This window comes from Danio rerio, chromosome 9, assembly GCF_052040795.2.
Source record: "Danio rerio strain M-AB ecotype USA chromosome 9, GRCz13ab, whole genome shotgun sequence".
In the NCBI taxonomy this organism is placed as follows: Eukaryota; Metazoa; Chordata; class Actinopteri; order Cypriniformes; family Danionidae; genus Danio; species Danio rerio.
Genome location: NC_141029.1, coordinates 46,886,707 through 46,911,345, shown reverse-complemented (window position 1 = coordinate 46,911,345; position 24,639 = coordinate 46,886,707). Strand labels below are relative to the sequence as shown.

Genomic DNA, 24,639 nt, shown 5'->3' with positions numbered 1-24,639 from the left:
AAAACATCTCACAGCCGCCCATGACAGCTGTTTCTCTCTAACTGCGTTGCATTTCAACAACTGTAAGTAAGGCTTTTTTAATGTTGGATCTATGCTTGTTTTCTAGCAAAGAATGTGATGCTGTGGTTTTGACCACCAATGTTATACAGTAAGGAGATATTTATTAATTTCAACAGTCTGTAACTAACTGCACTTGCTTACACGAGTCGACTCTGGTAGACATTGAAGACCAAACATAACTAAACTATAACTTTAGACAATTTATTAAAGTCACAGTTCATATCAGAATGGAAAATGCATCATATATTCACCTTCAACGTTAAGAGCACAATTTATTTCTTCTTCTGAACATAATGGAGATGAAAAACAGAACCAAATATTTGCTGGTCTCTACATACCAGTAGTATGAAGAACTGTTGGAAATGTGACAAGATACTTGTTCCAGATGTTTCACATTAGTTTCTTTTCTATTTAACAAAATACATCCACTTGAGTTTGAAAGAATTTGAGTATAAATAAATTATGACAAACCCATTTAAAGTTGCTATCGAATGCACCGATACAATGTTTAAATTACATAGGCATAGATAAGTGCCAAAAAGTCTTATTACGAATGGCTTTACAGGTCCTGAATTGACCATAGGATAAAATGGTCAGTTTTTACCTTATTTGGATGCATTGTATAAATCAATGAGCTCTGCCTTTATGTTGCTTATATCAGTCATGAACACAAACTGTGTAATGTGCAACCCCAAGTTAGAAAAAGTTAGGATAGTGTGGAAAATGCCAAAAAAAAAAAAAAAAAAAAGTAGTCATTTCTAAATTTACTTTAGATTTTATTGCAGACAATGCAACAAACATTGCAATTTTGGTTCTTGCAACACATTTAAAAAAATACAGTGAAGCATTTACCACTTTGTAATGTCGGCATTTTTTTCACAACACTTAAAAGACTTTAAGGGACAGGTGTAATTTTGTCCCATTTTTCCTGCAAACAAGCCCTAAAGTGGGCAACAGTATGGGGTCTTCATTTGTGCTTCAAAATGCGGCATACAATCTAAATTGGAGACAGGGCGGGACTGCAGGCAGGCCAGTCAAGTACTTCAGTAGGAAAACTTATGGTTAGGGCTAAATGGAATCTGAGGACATTTTTGCTATTTCTGCGCAGAATTTTGTTAAAAATCGGTGGATTTATGCACAATTATTTTGGAAGTATCATAACTGAAACCTTAATAAATGATCCACTTTATTTGGTAAACAAAGCAAGTCTTCTATCTAATATATCTACTAAAAGAGAGAAAATATTACTTTACAAACTGTATTGTGAATAAATTATATTAACATTTTCATATTAGTCAATAATTATACTGAAATGAATTAAAAAACTGAATAAATATAAATTTACCCAAAAAAAACAAAAACAATCAATGATGGAAAAAAAATCTGCAAAATTCTGCGTGCACAGATTTCGTGTGGGCCTACTCATGGCTAATCAGTCAAGTACATGTATCCTACTTATGTCTTCCTCCGCAGTCAGGACTTTGTAATTTGTCCAGAATGTGGTTTGCGCTTCAAAATGCACCGCACATTCTCTATTGGAGACAGGTCGGGACTGCCGGCAGGCCAGTCAAGTACCTCTATTCTCTTCCTTCACAGCCAAGACTTTGTAATTTGTCCAGCATGTGGTTTGTGCTTCAAAAAGCGCCACACATTCTCTATTGAAGACAGGTCAGGACTGCAGGCAGGCCAGTCAAGTACCTGTATCCTCTTCATCCGCAGCCAGGACTTTTTAATTTGTCCAGAATGTGGTTTTGCATTGTCTTGTTGAAATATACATGGGCGTCCCTTGAAAAAAGGCAGCATGTTGTGCTCCAAAATTTCTAGAGTTATACAGTATATAATGTCCCATTCACATATATAGTTATGATTAATGCTTGGCTGAAGACAGGTCTCAATTGTCACACTGAAGCAATCATCATAGTAACAACTACTAATCACATCTAACTAGAACCGCAACACACACACAAACACACACACACACACACACACACACACAAACGCACAGAAGTACAGTAGTAGTATCAGTGCATAAAGATGTACATAAAGATAAATTATAAAGCACTGTGAGATTACGATCTGTAATGATATGATTTTCCTCCATTTTAACATACCACTACTGTCTGATGTTGCATGGATGTGATTGGCTAGCCTCTGCACTAGTATTTAAATAAAACGATCTGATTGGCTGACACCCACAATTCAGTTTATCAAACCCTTGACGTCACTCTATTTACAGTAAATGAGAAAGGCCCCGTTTACACTGAATGCGATTTAGTTTGAAAACGCATAAGTTTTGCTACGGTTACGCCAACCATTCACACTAAGCCGGAGTTTTCAAGCGCCAAAAATTGAGAGTTTTGAAATCGCTGGAGAGCCTGTTTTAATTCTAAAACGCTGCTGCTCCGTCTCAGTGTGGATGGGGGAAAACGGAGACATCTGAAAACGGAGGCGGGGCTGCCGACATTCACCTATTTGATTGGGGCTTTTCCTTAATATTGAGTAGCCTAACGTTACACACAGTTCAGTCCTGCATCCTCTCCTTGTAAGACTTCGCAAGTTTGATCGAGGCTGCAGTCCCCCCCTTCTGAGTTTAATATGGAAAACAGACTACCGAAGACAGGAGTAAATCTTCAAAGGGAACAGTGTACTTTATAACCTTGCTCACATCATCCTGACCACGTTGTTTTACTTTTTCAACAATAAAATGAAAACATGATTTAAGGAACTGCCCATTTTCATTTTAATATTAGCAACTTAATAGGCAGCAGAAATGTTGAGGCATTGTGCAGCATATATGAGCGTGATCTTCACTGTGTGGATATGTATGAAAAAATGGAGCCGATAACAACTGCCTCCTTTCAATTTCAGTGAAAATATGAAACATACCCTCTCTTTTGCTGATTATCAGTTTAAATAAACGATAATGGCCATTATAAAAGTATAACATACAATAATTTTTAACATTATAGGAAATAAAGGCAAGCGATCAGTCATTATACAGAATGTAGGCTACATGGTTACATTAATCATTAACTTATCTTTACGCTTAGCCAAAACACGTTACCTGAGAACAAGTAATAGATTCCAATGACCAAAGTCAGGAAATATGTCGTTCGACATAGACAACAAGATGAATGAAATATCACGTTTAACAAATATAGTGAGATTAGATCCAACGGGAGATGCTTGATGAGCAGACCGATTAGCACATCTCTCATCTGGGTGGATAGGCTGCAGCGCTTGCCCGAGAGTGTGCATGTGTGGTCACGTAATGTGCGTTTTCAGCGTTTTGGTGTGGACGAAGAGCTGTTCAGCAATGCTGGGTATAACGCTAGTGTGGACGCGGATCATTTTCATTTTAAAACGCCGTTTTAAAACTAAAACGCACTAGTGTAAACTGGGCCAAAGTCTAATGCTGACAGCCCACGTGTAAGTAACCTAGTTTTTACATAAGCTAAATTATCATTTTACCTGACAAAACATTTACATTTACATGTAGTCATTTAGCAGACGCTTTTATCCAAAGCGACTTACAAATGAGGAAAAGAAAGCAATTTACACAACTATAAGAGCAACAATGATTAAGTGCTGTAGGCAAGTTTTAGGTGTGTAAAGAAAGTGTAAGAAGCAAAACATTAGGTTTTTTTTTTTTGTGGTAGTTAGTGGAGGAGCAAGAGAGTAAATTGCAGATTAGTAAGGAAAGTGGAGACTAAATAGCTGAGTTTAGTCGTTTTTTGAAGACAGCGAGTGACTCTGCCGTTCTGATGCAGTTAGGGAGTTCATTCCACCAATTGGGCAGATTGAGTGTGAGAGTTCTGGAAAGTGATTTCTTGCCTCTTTGGGATGAAACCACGAGGCAATGTTCATTCACAGAACGCAAGTTTCTCGAGGGCACATAAATCTGCAGAAGTGACAGCAGATAAGAAGGAGCAAAGCCAGAAATCGCTTTGTAAGCAAACATCAGAGCTTTGAATTTGATGCGAGCAGCAACTGGCAGCCAGTGCAAACGGATGAGTATTAAACACCACTCGTGCTGCTGCGTTCTGATGCATCTGAAGGGACAGACAGAATTGTATTTAGAGTTGTATTTTGTGGGTTTAATATACACATATGCAAACATGAGCAGGAATTACTATCAACCTCCAAGTAAATAAATCATCAAGCTATTATCACCTCAACAGAGCAATGGCTGAAATTAGTATATTGCCGTTCTTTCACCCCAGAAAACTCACATGCATTAAAAAGTTACTCAGCAGTTTACATGTGTCAATGTACATGGCACATTTCACAAAATACATGTTAAATGTTCACAAAACATACAGTAAAACAGAGCCTTTGCCCCTCGAGAAGGGCACTGGATAAATTTATAACCCGTACCCAAAGCTTGTCCTGCCTGTCCTTTTTTCAAAATAAAAGTCACACATTTGTAAATATAATAAGCTGTGTTAAACCTAGAACATATTTTTATCACTGTTGTTATCTCACCAGGAAAACTTGTGGCCAATCAAATGCTGCTGAGGGCAGTGTTTTACACAACAGTCAGTGTTATGTTCTGATTCACATATTTGTCTGATTTTGTTTGCTCAAATTCATATAAATGAAAAGAAATGCAGTTTGAGGCTTGCTGTATGTCATTTCAATGTACTGGACTTTTATCATTCAAATATGCCTAGGTATATTCAGATATACTTTCTGTAGCACCTTTAAATGTGATCATCAATATTCTGTCAAGAAGTCTTACCAACAAAATAAGATATTAGACAGACTTTACAAGCTTTGCATCACAAAATGAGATATTCTTCCCCTAATCTTCTATTGGAGAAGTTATAGAACACAAAACATATTTATGAGCTTGACAATATTAAAACCATATATCCATTGTATGTAAATCCAAAAAATTTAAATTCAAAGGCGATTTAGCTTCACAATAGAAACAACTTCACACCTGCATTTATTTACATTCCTGTAAGCATTTAATATTTTGTAAATGGGCGTTACTTATACTCACTGTGTGGGAAAGCAAGCGTGTTTCACAGGGCGATACGAGGAAATCATGACGAACCAATGAATGTCATGTACGCAGATCATTTGACCGTCTATGGTAGTCACTCCTCAGTCTGAGATGTGTCACCCACAGCGTACCACATACATCTGCTAAAAACATCTTCTGATAAAGTGTGAAAAATTTTCTGTGCAACACCTTGCACAGCTGCTGCAAAACTGTGCAGGAGTAAATAAAAAAAGGTTTGTGTGCGTCATTAAATAAGATAGCACTGGTAATTTCATTTGCATTTATAACAGTCGCTTGGAAAGCTAAAATAAGGCGCTGTAATAATACAAATGAATGTTGTTTACGTTTTAGGAGATGCATCAGTCAGTGTGTCTGAAGAGTTTGCTGCTGTTGCTGGTGGGAACACAGGGTAGGTACATGACATACAGCTTGTGAAGGTTTCTTTAAAGGGGAAGTTCACTCAAAAATGAAAATACTAGCATCATTTACTTTCCTTCTCTTAAACACAAAAGATGATTGACACACAGGAAATAAAATACCATGTAAGTCAATGGCTACCATTTCCAACATTCTTCAAAATATCATCTTTTGTGTTTAAAAGGTGAAAGAAATGAGCTGAATCAACACAACTCTTGAAATTTGTTGGGGGTGGTATAACTTAATTGTTTTATGTTCAATCAACTTAAATTAGTAAAACAAATAAGTTAACTTAGGTTATTATTTTATGTTCAATCAACTTGAATTAACTTAATCTTTGTTGGGACAACATGAAGGAATTGTGTGGAACCCAGGATTTTTACAGTGGACTGCAAAAATCCTGGGTACACAATTCTTTCATCTTGTCCCAATACAAATCTATTAAGTTAACTTAATGTTTTTTTTATACAAATAAAAGTGCATGAAAAAAAAGATATCCCCCCAAAAAACCTATGAATTAAGTTGGTTTAACTCATTTTAAATAAGTAGTTTAAACAAACAGCAAAAGTCTTAAGCATACACTACAAAAAATCCTGGGTTTAACACAATTCCTTCATCTTGTCTCAATACAAATCTGTTAGGTTAACTTAATGTTAAGTTAACAAAAAAAAGTGCATGGACATAAAACAATCAAGATGCTTGAAGATGTGTTGGCTGTGTTCAAAAATCTAGTGAGGTGCCCAGATTCCATCTGCTAGTCTTCAATTGCTTTCTGCTGTTTGGGATCAAAGGTTTGAGAATGACAATAATATGAAATGCTTCTTGATCAGCAAATCAGCATATGTAACCTCAGACCACAAAACCAGTCATAAGGGTCTTTTGTTTTAAATTAAGATTTAAAGATCATTTGACAGCTAAATAACTGAATAAACTATTCATGTTTGATTTATTAGGATAGGACAATATTTAGTAGAGATAGAAATATTTGAAAATAAGGCATTTTAATATATATTAATATATGCCAAAATCTATTAACTAAGTATTAAATTAATCACCATATATATATATATATATATATATATATATATATATATATATATATATATATATATATATATATATATATATATATATATATATATATATATATATATATATATATATATATATATATTAAAAAAAAAAAATATATATATATATATATATATATATATATATATATATATATATATATATATATATATATATATATATATATATATATATATATATATATTTCTGGAGGATTGTGTGACTTTGAAGACTATAATAATGCTGAAATTTCACCTATGCCATCACATGAATAAATACAAAAATAAAACTACATACTAAAATAATTTCAGAAAGAAAAGTGTATTTTAAAAAATATTATTTCCCAATATTTATATTTTTAGTTAACTGTGATCAAATATTATATGCCCAGCCTTGTTGAACACAACATTTTTTAAAGCATTTTTAAAACCCCAAATTTTTGAATGGTAGCATACTCTATACTTACTAATATTTTCTTTAGGATGTGAAAATGGTATTTTACAAAACTAGATACATACATATTGCCTAATATTTGGAAAAGTCTTTCAATAAATTGCAATAAAAAGCCATGTAGATGGCACACTAGGTTTTGGAACAAAATCAAATTTATGTGTGTCTTTTAACTACACTAATGAAAACAAAGCAAATATCTAGATGCTAAATCATGCAAATAAAGCAGGCTGTTTCAAAGTGTAATTAACGTTCGAACTATTCTTGAAGTCTACACACAGGAGCAATGCTTAAAAGCTTCAGTAAACACATGTGGAGACTGCATCAAGTCTGGACCTGGCTGTGCATGGTGTAAAGAGTTGGTAAGTACAGTTAATGGTTCTATTTTTAATACTGCTGAAATGCATTTTCATTGGTGAATCTGCCCTCATAAAATGACTGACTGTTTAATGACAGTTTAAATTTATGAATATATTTAATGCTGATTTATTATATAGCATGATGTCTAGCCACTTTACAGCTTACTGTCCAAATATAATGCATTAAGATGATACATAAAGTGGGCAGTTTGTTATTGCATTCACCTAGTACCTAGTTGGACCCCCTTTTGCCTTCAGAACTGTCTTAATCCTCATGCAGTTGCTTCTGATTTATTGGCTGCACATGCATGATGCGAATCCCATTCCACCACAACCCAAAGGTGCTCTATTGGATTGAGGATCTGGTGACTGTGGAGACCATTTGAGTAAAGTGAACTCATTGTTATGTTCAAAAAAACAGTCTGAGATGATTCATACTTTATGACATGGCACGTTATCTTGCTGGGAGTAGTCATCAGATGATGGGTACACTGTGGTCATAAAGGGATGGACATGGTCAACAACAATACAGTGACACAATGCTCAAATGGTACTAATGGGCCCAATGTGTGCTAAGAAAATCCCCCACATCATTACACAGCCATAACCAGCCTGATCCGGTGATAGAAGGCAGGATGGATCCATGCTTTCATGTTGTTGACGCCCAATTCTGATAAGAAATTTGTATTAATGAGCAGTAGGACAGGTGTCCCTAATAAAGTGGCCGGTGAGTGTATTTAGAATGAGCTGAAACAACAACTCTTGATATTATTTGGGACAACTTAATTGTTTTATAGGTTGTTGCTAGATCGGATATGGTTGCTGAAAATTTAACAATTATATATATTTTTTATTAAATTTCCCATTTATTGTATTTTATTAACCTTTACCCCCACCCCAACCCTAAACCCAACTATCACAGTAATGTAAAAACAGTAGCTGCATTTAAATGAGCTGAAAATATAATGACTGGCTGGCATGTCACTCCCTTCTACTTTCTGCGTTTTTCAAACCACAGAATTTCACCAAGACTGGAGAGCAGGAAGCAGCACGTTGTGACACTGTCAAGTTGCTTTTAGACAGAGGATGTAGCAAAGAGAACATCATAAATCCTCAAAACATTTTTCAAAATGTTGTGAACAAAGCTCTGGTTGCTGGTAAAGACCCAGTGCAAATCCAACCCCAAGAAATACAACTCAATCTTAGACCAGGTATTTTATATCCATATAAATCAACAATATCTCAAACAAACCAGTGGCCTTTACAATATACTGTATGTTTGGACATGGTAATGACTGCTTTTTTTTCTCTCAGGGATGCCCCAAACTTTTCAACTACGTTTTAAAAGGGCAGAAGGTTATCCTGTAGATCTTTACTACCTGATGGATCTGTCATACTCTATGAAAGACGATTTGGCGAATGTAAAAAACCTGGGAAATGATATACTTGAAAAGCTCAATAGAATCACTGGCAATGCCAGAATAGGTAAGAGCATATGCATATATTGGTAACACTTTACTTAAAAAAGATGACAATGTTTGAGATGTGTTTGTTATGACAATTTGATAAACAAATACATTATAACTGACATTTCCAAGACAACAATCTATCAGTGTCTTTGTCATGACAACTTGCATTACCAAGTCAACATAACTTGTCATATATTAGTCTTGTCATACGGCCATTATAATTGTCATTAATATTTTTCTGTTGAAATATTTCAGTGGATTTTTTTTGCTTGCCATTACATTCAAAATTAAAAGTGTCAATACTCTGTCAAATAATTTTATAACATTGTTATTAATATCTAATGACATTTAATTACATTTGAATGACAAATTCAATTTGTACCACTGTAGTTAATTGCAGTTTCAAAATTAATGACAATTCTAATGGCCTCATGACAATTTAAATTACAGTATGACAGATTTACGACAAGTTTTGTTGTCTTGGTAATGTCAAGTTGTCATGACAAAGACAGGTTGTGATGTGTTTGGTTATGTCAAGTTGTCATAACAAGAACATTTGATTCTTACCTTTACATTTAAAATGACATAACTAAGCAAACGACACCTAATGACAGCTGTCATAAGCATGCATGGAATGTCCTTCATATTCATGATGTGATATAAAGGTTTCATGACAGTCTTATGAACACCCCCTTTAAGTAAAGTGCTCCCAATATATTATATTGCACATTTTGGAGTTGCACTTTGAAAAGTTGCAATGGCTTCATTAACCAACCTTTCCTAATACAGGATTCGGTTCGTTTGTTGACAAAACACTTCTTCCATACACCGACACCAATGAAGCCAAACTTAAACACCCCTGCTCGGATAAAAATGAACCATGTCAGCCAGCATTTGGCTTTCAGCACGTGCTTCCACTCACAGCAAATGGGAACGACTTCAAAGAATTGGTAAAGCAGCAGCATATATCTGGAAACCTGGACCCTCCAGAGGGAAGCCTGGATGCCATCATGCAAGCTGCCGTCTGCCTGGTGAGACACATTTTTGACAGACATTTTAACAGGTTACATTATCCATATTATGTGCTTAAGAGTTGTTTATAAATCATGTAAACAATGTTTTTGTGCTTCGTTGTACACAATGCAAAGAAACAATAGTTTACAGTGGGGGAAGTAAGTATTGAAAATGTCACCATTTTTCTCAGAAAACATTTTTAAAGGTGCTGTTGACTTGAAATTTTCACTGGATGTTTGTAACTGCCATAGAAATCCATTAATGCAAAGAAAACAAAACTAATCAGTCAGGCCCAGCTCCAGCTTGGAGCTTTAGGGTGGGCTAAGTGACATTTCGGGTGGGCCAAAAAAAAAAAAAAAAAAAACATTTAATTTAAAGACAACAATTATTTTAAAGGTAATAAAAAAATGTATAGCATTTAAAAAATATATATATTTATCTTTTTTTAAATGTTCTCTGTCATTTTAATTAAAGCTAATTGCTTGCTTAAGTGATGTTTGCCAAGTTTTGCAAGAAAATTCCAGAAAAACATGTTGCTCTCTATGAACTTTATGGGTGATTCTATAGTTGCAGGTACATTTAGTGACCAAAGCCATCCTTTTTTCAGCTTTAAAATTGTTACATGCTACATTTTCTGATTATTTATAAAATATGTTCATCATTTTCAAAGATTATATTACAAAAAAATCATGATTTCTTGATGTCCGAATTAGTCAGTGTATTCTTTCATCATGTATCATTGTGCAATCAAAAATATTTTAATTTGCTTTCCTTTAAGAAGAATTCACAATATTTTAATGTTAAATGTTTAAACTGTAAACTGTCAATACTATTACCACAATTACAAAAGGAAAACAGAATATTTCATTAATCACATACTGGACAATTTAAAAATATTTTAATACTGACTTCATTAGTGTCCTGTGATATTAGCTTTGTTACTGTCAATTCAGTTCCAATTTAGTAACTACCCATTAGGATTTTTCTTGCTATGATTAATTGTTATTTCTACATGTTACTAAATTAATCCTTAAAAGAGTTAACAAACAATATATAAAAAAGGTTTTATTCCCTAAAATGTAAACATTTAATCATTTATGGTTGACAAAAGAATTATAAAAATTAAATATGCTTTCTATAAGTTACTGGAAATATTTGCTGTTTTTTAAGAGTTTATTCATTAACTTTTTTAAATGTAAAATATACATGCAATAGCATCACCCATTTTGCTTTTAATGCATATAATAATCTTTACAATAACTGTAGTGTTGTCACTATGCTGGAATTTACAAATTTAAGATGATACCTTTAAAAAATATCAACATTTGATAATATTTCCTATATTTTGTGATTTAAAAAAATCTTAATATTATTATTAATTATTATTGAATGCACCAGAGCCAACATTGGTGTTTTTTAACTAACATAAACAAATTTTTTAATAGCAGATCTTTGCATATTAGCCTACTTGTTAGTGCTAGATAGCTAATACATGACCATTTATAGCATGTCAAAGACATTTTTTTAGCATTTATTTAGCATATTACATGTTTTAATCGACACACACATAACGTTTCACGTGCTTTATCATAGCGCTTTGTGTCTGTGCGTCGACCTGCTGCCTGAAACATCTTGAATTCTAAATATTTATTACATTCAATATTGAATTCTGAATTTTGAATATTGTATTGCACTATTGCTAAGAACAACAGTGAACAATAACAGTTTAAAATATCTTGTGTATGTTTTTGACGTTTTCCCTTATTAGTTTAAAAAGTCCAATAACAGAGGAGATCACATGATTATTTGAGAGATTCAAAAGGATAAAGGACAACATGTCAATCCACAGCACATTACATGGCTTTCGTATTAAATTAATCTCGATATTGTTTATACAGATGAGGGACATGCAGCAGCGCGCCTCAAGAGAATAGAGCGCATTTAAAGAGAGCAAAGCGAAAACAAGATTATTTGTGGATATGTATTAAAATATTAATATTTTTGACACAAAGTGCAACAAAGTGCTTTGCACTCGTGTTTGAATTTTGTATGTTGCACTTTGCACGAACTTCACTAGTGAAACTGCCTGTGATTTGTCTGTTTCTGTGCATCATTCACAGATAGTGAACTTAATATTCGCTCTTTCCATGAGAAAAATGCTATAATGTTTAAGCGAACCCAATACATCTCCCGATTATCCCACTCAGTGCTGCTGAACTGTTTGTATTCATTAAGACTTTATTGTATGAATTAGGCTACGACTGAATTAAATGATATTAAAGGGAAAAGTGTTTGGTGATGCGTATAGAAACCTGCACTCTTTGCTGAATTAGTTTCTCTTTCATCTTTTGCAGCCTGAATGATTTAAAACTATTAAAACAGAATACTTTAAGATTTTAAATAAGTTTGGCTTGACAAAACATGTTTTTTTTAAGCTCACAGTCACATCTTATGCTGCTTTCTTAGTTATGAAACGCATCGAAAAAAAAATTTATTATCTGATGTAGGGCCTGGGTGGGCCAAGCTTCTGATTGGGTGGGAGACGGGCTTGTAATTAGTTAACAAATTAAGTTATGTGTAATAAAATGAAATGACACAGGGAAGAAGTATTGAACACATGAAGAAAGGGATGTACAGAAAGGCAGTGAAAGCCTAGACAGCAGCTGAAATCTCTCAGTTGTTATTGAGCAACCCTTTGCCGTTTTCAGTATAAATTAATATTATCTACATAAGCCCCTTTCACACATACAGACCTTTCCGGAAAATTACCGGCAATTTTCCGGAAAGGTTGTATGTGTGAACAGGCCCTTTTTGAAAATACCGGTAAATTCGTTCTGGCTATTTTCCGGAAAGAGAAGTTGTAACATTACCGGTAATTTGCCGGAATGCTGCGCTGTGTGAATGCAGAAGGAAGATTGCCGGAAAGAGCGTGTCCATGTCTAGAACGTGCTGATGTGAGACACCTGCTTTAGTCAATCAGAACAGTCAGATGCAATTACGTGCGCGCGGTTTATGAGAATAAAAGCCTTTGAATATTTTTCCAGACATCTGTAGTTGCTAGATGTTAGTCAGATAACGTTTCTATGTTCCTTCTTAATGCTAACTGTGTAAATAATTATCAATAAAATGTTTATGATAATCCGTTGTTTGTTTACCTTCAAGCTTTGCGTGTGCCCGTGAGCGCTCATAGCGCCTGCACACACACATATCATGAACATCTCGACATGTGAAAGTGATCCTCTATATGTTTTCATTGGAGTTGTACTCAATACTGATCCATCCAAAGAGTTTGTGATGTAGTCAAATGTTTACAAACACAAGTGCAGCCGTTTAGAGGTCATTTCTGGTTAATGATGTCAGAATTTACCGGCATTTTGCGATGGATTTGTGAATGCTCTTTCCGGAAAAATTCCGTAACGTCCTCGCCTGTGTGAACAGCGCTTTTTTAAATTTACCGGTAAAGTCGTTCCGGAAATTTTCCGGATATTTACCAGTATCACTGTGTGAAAGGGGCTAATGATCCAAAACACAGCCAAGGTAACTCTCAAATGAAATGAATCTTAGAGAAAGAAACCCAATCTGTAGAATGGCCTAGCTAATCACCTGACTTGAATTCAATAGAGAATATAAAATAAAGATCAGATTTGATAGACAAATACTTAAACAATACTTATTTCCCCCACTGCATATTAAGCTTTTTTCATGCTTGCTGTTCTTTATAATTTAAAAGCGGTTACACACCAGAAGCGCCAATCTGCGACGCGCCGCGTTGCACCACGCAGCGCCATGCATTTTAGAATTCTAAACATAGGTTTCTATCAGGGTACACACACCAGCGCCGCAAGTTGGCGGCGCCCAGCCACGACTCAGGAAATGGTTTATATTTCTCTTGCGCCACAGAGCACCATTATTTTCATTTTAAATAGCATGCGAATGTGCATGTCTGGTGTGCGAAACTTTCAACTGTCATGCTGTGTCACCGCACTGAGCGCCGCATCCTGTGTGTGATGCCTTTAGTTAAATACAAAGCAAATTGTGTTTCTTATGAACAGAAAGAGATTGGTTGGGGAAACAGCACCCGGCTGCTGGTGTTGGCCACTGATGACGGCTTCCACATGGCAGGAGATGGAAAACTCGCTGCCATTCTGGAACCAAACAAAGAAACCTGTCAGCTGGACAAAAACAAGTACAGCAAGAGCAACATATGGGTATGATTTATGACACTTGAATAGTCATGTTATTTGAAAAGCAGAATCCAAGACAGTTATCATTGCAATTATGTGACATAGACATGGGCCTAAAATTCTGAATATAAAAATACATAGATTTTAAAAAGTATTTTATTATTTGGTCATACTTTATTTTAAATACAATTATCGCTTTTAATAAAAAAATAATTATGACTTTTTTAAATTTGTTTACATTTTTTTTTTCATTAATTTTCTTTTTCTTTTTTAACTTTTTAATACTCATTAAGGTAGTAGTTGGGCTTAAGTATTGGTTAGAATTAAGGATGCAGAATAAGATCTTACTTTGTAAGTACTAAACAGAAAATATATCCTAATAATTTGTAAAATAATAGAGAAATTTGGTACTTTTTATTGATATTTTTGTTTTAATTTGAAATAATTCATTTGGATATAAATTTTATTTTGGTACATTGTAAACATTTGTACATCTCTGTAGTTCATGTTTTTGGATTTCATCAATGTCTCGATATTGTTTTGAATATAACCTAATATATATGATTTATGTTTTCAGGACTACCCATCTGTTGGACAGGTTGCTCGCAAACTGGAGGAGCAAAACATACAACCAATTTTTGCAGTGACAAAAAAAATGGAAACTGTTTACACAGTAAGTAAAGCATTCAAGTAATTATGTATACCGTTCTTCATAGTAAATCAATAGTGTACTTGATTTGGTCTTTAACAGGAGCTGAGCAAACTAATCCCCAAATCTGCAGTCGGAGTCCTTTCTGAAGACTCCAACAATGTTGTCAACCTAATTGTGGAAGCATACAATGTAAGTGCATGTGATTTCTAACTTGCCTTTTAAAGGAACACTCCACTATTTTAGAAAATAGGCTCATTTTACAACACTCCTTTAGAGTAAAACAGTTAAGTTCAGACAATTTCTGGGTCTGGTCAGAGCACTTTCAGCTTAATTAATATAATAATAATTCCTTACATTTATATAGCGCTTTTCTGGACACTCAAAGCACATTTACACATTGGTGGATCACCTTATCCACCACCATTAATCCACCACTAAGCTTAGCTTAGCATAGATAAAACCATTAGCATCTCGTTCAAAATCTACCAAACGTTTGGATAATTTTCCTATTTAAAGCTTGACTCCTCTACAGTTACATTGTGTACTAAGACAGATGATAAATGAAAACCTGCTATTTTCCAGGCCAATATAGCTAGCAACTATACTCTCATTTTGGCAATCAAGGAATTTTGCTGCTGTAACATAGCTGCAGCATGCACAATGATATTGTGCAGCACCTAAAAATCTTTCAACCGTGAATACATTGATGTATCTAAAGATTATCTAAAGATTCAGAACAGGCACTGCATAATATCATTGCGGCAGCGATAGTACAGCAGTAAAATTCCTTGAACATTACACTGGAATTAAATTAGTTCCTATAGCCTTATTGGCCTAGAAAATTTTAACTTTCATTTTCTGCCTGTCACAATCACCAGCAATCATAACTCCATAGATCGCTGGATCTCACTCACCATAACCTATGGACTACAATTCCGCCATTTCTGGACTACATATTCATACATGCACTTCGCCCAGACACACATGCTTCCTCATCTAGACTGATTACACTCACACCACCTGAGGATTGTCAGAGACTGATTGCACACACTATTTAAGCTACACACTCACTCATTTAGTTTGCAGAGTCTTGTTATCTGCCACAGTGACATTACAACGCTTTTTCCTAGCCCTGTTTTCCCCTGTACCTATCTTAGCCTTGTTTATCCAGTTCTCCTGTTTAGATGCCTGCCTTCGGACCTCTTGCCTGTTACTTCGACTACGATTCTGGACTGTCTGCATATATCTGTTTCCACCTGTATTGACCTTTGCTTGCCTGACCACTGATTAAACCTGCATTCGGATCCAAACTCAGTTGTTTGTGTCACTCCTTGCGTAACACTACTAGTCTTAGTACACTATATAGGTACAGTACAGAAGAGTCAAGAGTCTTTAAATTTTAAAATGATCAAAACTATTAGCTCATTTTTAAAGCGAGATGCTAATGATCTAATCCGATTGATCAATGCTAAGCTAAGATAAAATTACTCTTGCAAGACCCAAGGATTGGCTGAATGGGTTCAAAAATGGTGAAACTAATGGTAAAACTCTAGGGGAGAATGTAAAATGAGCTTATTTTTTTAAAAAAGTGGAGTATTTCTTTAATAGTAAAGGGCTGAAACACAATGATTTGTTTTAATGTTCTTTTGGGGTTTGAACAGAACTTAACCTCTGAAGTGATCATGGCCCATGATGCCCTCCCGAACTTTATATCTGTGAAATATTCATCAAAATGTACCGGTGGAAAAACCTTCAGTGACAATGGGAAGTGTGATAATGTGAACATTGGACTAGAGGTGAGTAAGATTAGATGCCAGAATGCAAACTGAGATAGAAACACAATTTATGCAAATGCTGCGATGCAAACTTGGTTTATCATTTTAGCAGATTGAAACAAATGCTGACAAAGGTAATCTTACATTAATACTTTCAGGTGATTTTTGATGTGACGGTGACAGTGGATAGATGCATCAATGATCAGAGCTTCTCCATCGGGCCATTGGGCTTCAATGAAAAGCTGAAGGTGAACGTTCAGACTCTCTGCGAATGTAATTGTGGTGATCCCCCTGGAGTTCATCCTCACTGTAAAGGACAGGGTAAAGTTGTCTGCGGCAGCTGCAAGTAAGAGAAATTCATAATTTTATCAAATTTTTTATCACATTTTTCAGATATTTTCTCCTAAGGCCCTGGGTGAATCTGTCTGGGTCATATGCATAATAATAATAATAAGCTATAATAATAAATTAATAATTATATTGAACAGCAAGAAGGCTGCTGGTTTGAGTCCCGACTGGTCCGTTGGCATTTCTTTGTGGAGTTTGTATGTTCTCTCCGTGTCTGCATGAGTGGGGGTGCTCAGATTTCCCCCATAGTCCAAAGATATGCTCTTTAAGTGAACTGAATAAACTAAATTGGCCGTAGTGTATGAGTGTGTGTGTAGTAAGTGTGGGTGTTTCCCCAAAATAATAGGGCATCTGAGAGTATAACATATGCTGGAATAGTTTGGTGGTTCATTCCCCGCTGGCAACCTCTGAAATAGAGACTAAGATGTGGGAAAATTTATGAATGAATTAAAAATTGCAAAAAAAAAAAATTGAAAATAAATGAAATTAAGTAACCTTACTGTGTCCACAGGTGTAATGATGGCTTCATAGGACAGCTCTGTGAGTGCACAATAGGTAAAAAAGATGAGGCCTCATTTAAAGCCCAGTGCCGGAAAGACAATGGCACTGAATGTGAAGGCAAAGGAGACTGTGTGTGTGGACGGTGTCAGTGCCATTTAACAGAGGGTAACGGACATTTCTATGGCGAACACTGTGAATGCGACGATGAACACTGTGAAAAGTTTGACAATAAACAGTGTGCAGGTGAATTTTTAATACATTTTTTGTCTAATAAGATATTCTTTAAAATACATTTAAATGTACATTTCTTTTTCAAATATTTCTCAAATGATGTTTAACAGAGCAAGGAATTTTTCACAGTATTTCCTATAATATTTTTTCTTTTGGAGAAAGTCTTTGTATTTGTTTAGCTAGAATAAAAGCAGTTTAAAAATTTTTTTTAATCATTTTAAGCTCAAAATTATTAGCTATATATTATTAAACCATCATTTTAGATATACATGACTTGCCTAATTGCCTCTAGTATATTAATAAATATCTAATAAAATACTATTTACTGTCATCAAGGCAAAGATAAAAATAATCAGTCATTAGAAATGAGTAATTAAAACTATTATGTTTAAAAATGTGTTGAAAAATATTTGTAATAATTCAGGAGGGCTAATAATTCTGACTTCAACTGTATGTGTAAAGTGAGTATTTTTTTACAGGTCATGGCAAGTGCAAATGTGGCAAATGTGAGTGTGATGACGGCTATGAGGGAACAGCTTGTCACTGCGCTAAATCCGACAATGAATGCAAGATTGACAGCCATGTTTGTTATAACCGCGGTAAATGTGTATGTAACCAGTGCGAATGTGAAAGGGGATACAAGGGACCCTACTGCAAAACCTGTCCTACATGTCAACGTCCGTGTCAACAGTCCGGGTAAGAAAACCTTCAAAGCTGCCATCCAAAATAAATTATTCATCAAGCAAAATACACATATTTTCCATCAATGCATAATAGCTGTGAGGGGATTATTACTAATTAATCTCAATCTGTTAGCTAGTCATAAATATATAAATGATTTCCAGGCGTGTCACATCTTAAATAAAAATATACTTTAGTGTTACTAATTATACTGTATGTTCTGTACACTATAAAAAAATGTATCTGTGTTGGGACCACATGACGAAATTAAGTTAACTTAATAGTTTTTACAAAATTAAGTGGATCGAACATAAAACAATTAAGTTGTTCCCCCCAAAATCTCAAGAATTGTTTTGTTTTCAGCTTATTTTAAATAAGTAGTTTGAACAAACAGCAAACATCATTGTTTAAGTGTATGTTATCTATCGCAGAGTTTAAATGATGTGTAAATGTACATAGGAGATAAAAATTAGACAATAATGTACAATTTTGTAAATTTTATAGTCACTGTAGAACTATTTGTAGTATTTTAACAGGAGTAAAAGACTTTTTAAGAGTCTTTATGAGTTGCACTGTAAAAAAGTGATTAGCGAGTAAACCAATTGCCTTAAAAGAAACAAGCTGACTTTACAAAAATAATGTAAGTAAACCCATTGTAACTTGGAACAGTTAAGATGACTTGATTTTTAGAATTATGCTAATTAATTAAAGTGCCTTGGTTGTTTTGAAAAACTTTGTTCCTCTAGCAAGGAGTAGTTTCAATAAACATTTTTTTTTTTGAAGATTATTTCTGATGTTCATGGATTATTCTCTCATTTTGACCTTTATTGTACTGTATATACAAAAGAAATCTAAATACAATACATAAATTAAATATTACATTTTATGCTCTAAATTTGATATGTTTTTAAACAGGAGCTGTGTTGAATGTTTTGCCTTTCAAAGTGGACCGTTTGAAAAGAACTGTAGTTTAGCCTGTAAGCATCTGACGATTAAGATTGTCGATAAACTGGTAAAGAGTGATTGCAGAGTCAAAGATAAAGAGGGCTGCTGGATGGCTTTTACAATGACAGAAGAACTTGGATTTGACCTCTACTCTGTCAGTGTCCTTAAAGACAGAGGTACAGTATACAATATCTGCAATTTTACAACATGTACAAGTTACTTGGGTTCTCTCTCTTAACAATCATCCAGTGATTCCGAACACTGCTGAAACATAAATTTTGAAGAATCTCTATTTGCTTATATTGATTTTTTTGGAACACTTTACACTACATTAAGGTTGTATTAGTTAATATTATTAATGCATTTACTAACATGAACAATGAACAATACATTTATTACAGTATATGTTTATGTTTGTTAATGTTAATGAAAATGCAGTTGTTCATTGTTCATGTTAACTCACAGTGCATTAACTAATATTAACAAGCATGAATTTTAATTTAAAGGCATTAGCATATGTTAAAGTATGATTAATTATATGCTGTATAACTATTGATCATATTAAGTTTATGTTAGTAAATACATTAACCAATATTAGCTAATGAAACCTTATAGTAAATTGTGAGTTTTTATACAACAATACCATTTATAGTGACAAAATTATAAAAGCTGCAATTTTTGGAGCTTTAAAGGGGTGGTCCACAGTGTATTTTTAAGGTTAGGTTGCGTTTGTAAGATACAAGGGTGTGGTCATGTTTCATTTGTGGAAAATCAAGTTTTTTCGTATATATTACTTTTATTATATTCAGCTACTCAGCTAACATGAAAATGACTGTCATATTTCCTAGTTCCTCTGAAAGCTCGCCCTCAAGAGGCTCTGATTGGTCAGTTAACATAATGTGCTGTGATTTATGGATACTGTCAGTCAGAGTAGCTGTTAGTCATATCAGTTTGCACCTAAATCTGACAGAAAATGACACAGAGAACACAGCTGAACCACACGCCGGCTCTCTTAAAAATAAATTGTGACAAGTGTTTTTTATATATATTTGGAATATAAGCATGTGTAAGTAATATGAAGCATTCACATATCTTTTGCAAGTTGGTTATTTGAGATGTAGAATGCACGGAAAGTGGCCGCATAGAGACAATGAGAAAGACAAAGATTATGGGTGTTTACTGGGGTTTGGCAGATAAATATAAATTTGTAGCTAAATTGTTAACACTACCAAACAGCATTTCCTGTTGTTTACATCCTTGGTTTTGTCATTGCTACAACATACCTTTAACAATATAAAGTATGCATGTAACAGATCAATTTTAACAAATAAAAATACTTACAGATTGTGGCTCACAATCCACACCTTCGTCTATTATGGTTAAAGCTGTTCCTTCATTGAGGAGTTTTAGCCGAATCCAGCACTGAACTAAGAGATATTCTGGAAGCTATCCTTTGTCAAATGCTACCTATATATATTTTTTATAATTCTTTAGAACATAATAAAAATGAAACTGTAAGCACTTCTCTTTTTGTGTCGTGTCCTTTGGAAGTCCAAATAAAGAAACAGAAGAAGCTCTGTGGAAACAGCAGCGTATGGACGGCATTTTAGCTTTCTCTGCTACATTACAGCACCTCTGGCCACGCCCCTTTGCTGCTCAGGTTGTATACACATGGTGAATGTGCGTAATCTGAAGCATTTGTAATCTCAATAGCCCGGATGTATTTTTTGTATTCCCCAAACTTTTTTCACTGTAGGCTTTGCTAAGTTAACTCTGTAAAAGCCAATGTCTCCCTTTGCATTGAACTTTGAGCGTCTTACATTCAGAGATGTTGTTTATGTTCACGCAGCTACATTACACATCAACTAAAGTTTAAAATATGATATCATAGTGGACCACCCCTGTAAAGCATAAATGACAACTGTTTGCAACAACTTGAGGTTGAGTAAATACTTACAAAATTATTACTGTGATCATTAATTTTGGTTAAATATTGCTTTCTAATTTGTATCATGTTTGAAACTGTAAACGAAAAACTTTCTACCTGTACATTTCTCGTTACAGAATGTCCCGAGGGGCCAAACATTATAGCAATTGTAGGAGGATCTCTGGCTGGAGTGGCATTGATTGGTCTCCTGATGCTCCTCATCATCAAGGGTGTTTTGTATGCAAGCGACCTTAGAGAATGGAGGAGATTTGAAAAAGACAGAAAACACGAAAAGACTTCTGTAAGTTCCATTTCCTCATATATAAAAGCTATTCTGTCAAACTCATGCATGGCATTTAATTAAGCAGATGATGTTTTCCTCTTTGCAAACAGGGTACCAACCCATTATTCCAGAATGCCACAACCACTGTTCAAAACCCTACATTTTCTGGAGATTCATGAGAAAATTTTTAACAGATAAAGTATTATGCAATTTAAGATGCTTTTTAACATTTAAAGTTTGTGTGTTTGTCAAATCGTTTACATTTTAGAAGCTCTCTGTAAGTTAATACTGTATGTTTCAGAGTCCATCTATATTCAAATGTATGGAAATGATGTGATTGTTATCTAATGCCTGTGTATTGCATTTTACAGATTCTCTGTTATGAAACAAGCACATAATTAACATATGTTGGCTTTCCACATGATTAAAATAATAGACTTGAGAACTGATCATTTGCTTAGCTTTGCATGTTAACCTGGTTGTTGTTCTTTCAATGTTAATAACATCTAAATTATGTGTTCATGTGTAACTTATGCCTGTCAAGAATAAGTGTTTGTATCAACACAGGCTTATTGGCAATATGTGCCCAGGGCTACATTTTTGAGAAACGGGAAATATGTGCCTGGGGGTACATATATGACTGCATTTTGTGTGTAAAAGGAATGGCTGGTGTGACTGGTACCACGGTACACTGTAAAACCCAACAATCAACTTTATCAAATGAAATGGGTGTAGTTAACTCAGAATTTACTTAAAGTTAATTATATTCATTTTAAAAGAGTTTTGAACTCAGTGTTGAAGTTAAGCAGTTAATTAAATACCTCATTACTTTAACTTAAATGGAGTAAGTTCACAGTACTCATATAGATTAGTTTAACTCAAATGGTTTGTAGCAATCAGTTTCCTCAAACGGTTTGAGTTGCCTAACTTATTGAGTTTTACAGTTCTCAGTTGGTTTGAGTTTTCTTCATTTATTGGGTTTTATTAAGCTCAAATTGCTTCATTTATGCAAATGGATTAAGTTCACAGTACTCATTAGGATTAAATTTTGAACTTAAATAGTTTGTTGCAATCGGTTTCCTCAAACGGTTTGAGTTACCTTAACTTTTTGGGTTTTACAGTGTAGTAATGGGACGGACCTGGGTCTCTGGAAAGAAACCAGGTAAAACAAATATTAAGTAAATAGCATTATGGAATCATGGTATAAGCATTTTAGTTTGCTTTTGAAAACACTACCGGTTGGGTTTAGGGATTTAGGGTTTTCTGTGTGGGTCAGTTGATATCAAGCTGATATATTATTCATGACCAGATTCTCTCATGAATGTGCACAAAAAGGATATTGATATTGACAAAAAAAAAAACGAGAAACGGCACATATGAGAAAGCATGCATGAGTAACAAATTTGAGTTTGTAAAAAATATACATGGCATATTCTAGTGGATGGGTGAAAATAAAAACTGAAAGCAGACGTAGCCCAGGGTACATATTTCTTTGTTTTCAAATATGTAGCCCAGGGCACATATTTCCAATGAGTCTGGGCTGGTTTGTATATAAGGTCTGTGTAATGTGTTAAATATTAATAAAGTTGATTCAACTACTGTATTTTGCAGGAATTACAGTTAAGGTCAGAATTATTAGCCCCTCTTTTCATTTATTTTTCTTTTTTAAATTTTTACAGTATGTCTGATAATATTTTTTTCTTCCAGAGAAAGTCTTATTTGTTTTATTTCGGCTAAAATAAAAGCAGTTTTTAATTTTTTAAAAACCATGTCAGGGTCAAAAATATTAGCCCCTTTAAGCTATTTTTTTCTGATAGTCTACAGAACAAATCATCGTTATACAATAACTTACCTAATTACCCTTACCTGCCTAGTTATTCTAATTAACCTAGTTAAGCCTTTAAATGTCACTTTAAGCTGTATAGAAGTGCCTTGAAAAATATCTAGTCAGATATTATTTACTGTCATCATGGCAAAGATAAAAGAAATCAGCTATTAGAAATTAAAATTAAACAGGGGGGAGAATAATTCAGGGGGCTAATAATTCTGACTTCAACTGTACCTTGCAGACGATGCATATAAGGTTTTTTTATCTGCAAATTTTGAGTAAAATTTGATTTCTATGATTTAGAAATTTGAAAAATGCTAGAAAGGCTAATATAAATAAATATGAAAAAATAAACCAAGAAATTTAGAGTACCATTTGATCTATAATAGTCCAGTAGAAGTAGCAATATGACCTTCAAGACATTATTAAACTATTGCCTACATGAAATGTTTTTGTCATTTATTTCTGTTGACATTACTATTTATCAAGAGTATCAAGATCTCCAGTCAAATATAAAGCATTACAGCTGTTTTCAATAAAAATGTTTCTTGAGCAGCACATTAGAGCAATTTCTGAAGAATCATGTGACACTGAAGACTACACTAAACCCACCAAGCAATGTTGGGCCCTATTATACACTGGGCACAGTAAGGCGTAAGACGTGTTTGTTGTCATTTGTTACTAATATCAGACCAGCGGAACCCTAATTTTCACATTTTGCACCACGTTGTTTAAACAGCAAATCCATTTGCACCATCATATGGGTGTGCCGGTCTAGAAAGGAGGTGTGTTAAGGCTCATTGTTAGCATGTTGCAATCTTGAGAAACTAAAATAGGCTGTGCTATAAGCACAAGTAAAAGCTGGTCTAAAGTCCAGTGCAGAGCGCGTAAGTTATGCACCCATGCAGGTCTAAACGCTTACACTTTGCTTAATACACACAGGATGTACAGCAATACACAAATACCTTTACAGATGAAAAAAAAAAGGATTAAAATATTACAAAAATTATTATTTTCTGCATAAATATAAAAACCTTTGCCTTCATCCTGTGGGGCTATTTTTAAGGTTATTCATGAAAATTTGCATTTTTATATTATTATTGTTAGTAGTATTATTTATTATTTGCATGTTTATATTTGTTTTAGTAAAAACAAGTTTAGATTTGTCCATCTGTCAAGTTTTAGAGACGTCTGCATCACCATATGGGCATAAAAATAGGACGTGTGTTTGAAAATAATTCCAGTTTTTTGAGCACACTTCGTTATTATTGTTTATTCATTAATTTTCTGGAAATTAGAACTGAATTTAGAAATAGTTTTAAAACAAATAGCTGCCCTTAACAAATAAAGTTAAATATGTAAGCTAATGGATGTCTTCAAGGAAGTGCATACAACACAGTTTCCTTATAAACAAAAGTAAGGTAGTAAAGTAA

At 34.1% G+C, this 24,639-nt stretch overlaps 1 protein-coding gene across 1 annotated transcript; it reads left to right on the top strand.

Moving 5' to 3' along the window:
• Positions 1-23,653, top strand: itgb2 (integrin, beta 2). The gene is made up of 16 exons (XM_087268388.1): positions 1-62; positions 5,423-5,480; positions 7,280-7,371; positions 8,387-8,579; positions 8,683-8,853; positions 9,627-9,868; positions 13,904-14,059; positions 14,613-14,708; positions 14,787-14,876; positions 16,349-16,483; positions 16,621-16,808; positions 17,322-17,554; positions 18,022-18,238; positions 19,139-19,344; positions 21,233-21,396; positions 21,489-23,653. The coding sequence occupies exons 2-16, from the start codon at positions 5,426-5,428 to the stop codon at positions 21,555-21,557; spliced, it is 2,307 nt and encodes a 768-aa protein (XP_087124514.1). The 5' UTR covers positions 1-62; positions 5,423-5,425; the 3' UTR covers positions 21,558-23,653.
• Positions 23,654-24,639: the final 986 nt, after the last annotated feature.

Coding starts and splice junctions, on each gene's coding strand:
- itgb2 (XM_087268388.1), top strand. CDS start 5,426: ATGCATCAGTCAGTGTGTCTGAAGAGTTTGCTGCTGTTGCTGGTGGGA. Junction 14,060..14,612: donor ACAGCAAGAGCAACATATGG/GTATGATTTATG, acceptor TTATGTTTTCAG/GACTACCCATCTGTTGGACA. Junction 21,397..21,488: donor GAAAACACGAAAAGACTTCT/GTAAGTTCCATT, acceptor CTTTGCAAACAG/GGTACCAACCCATTATTCCA.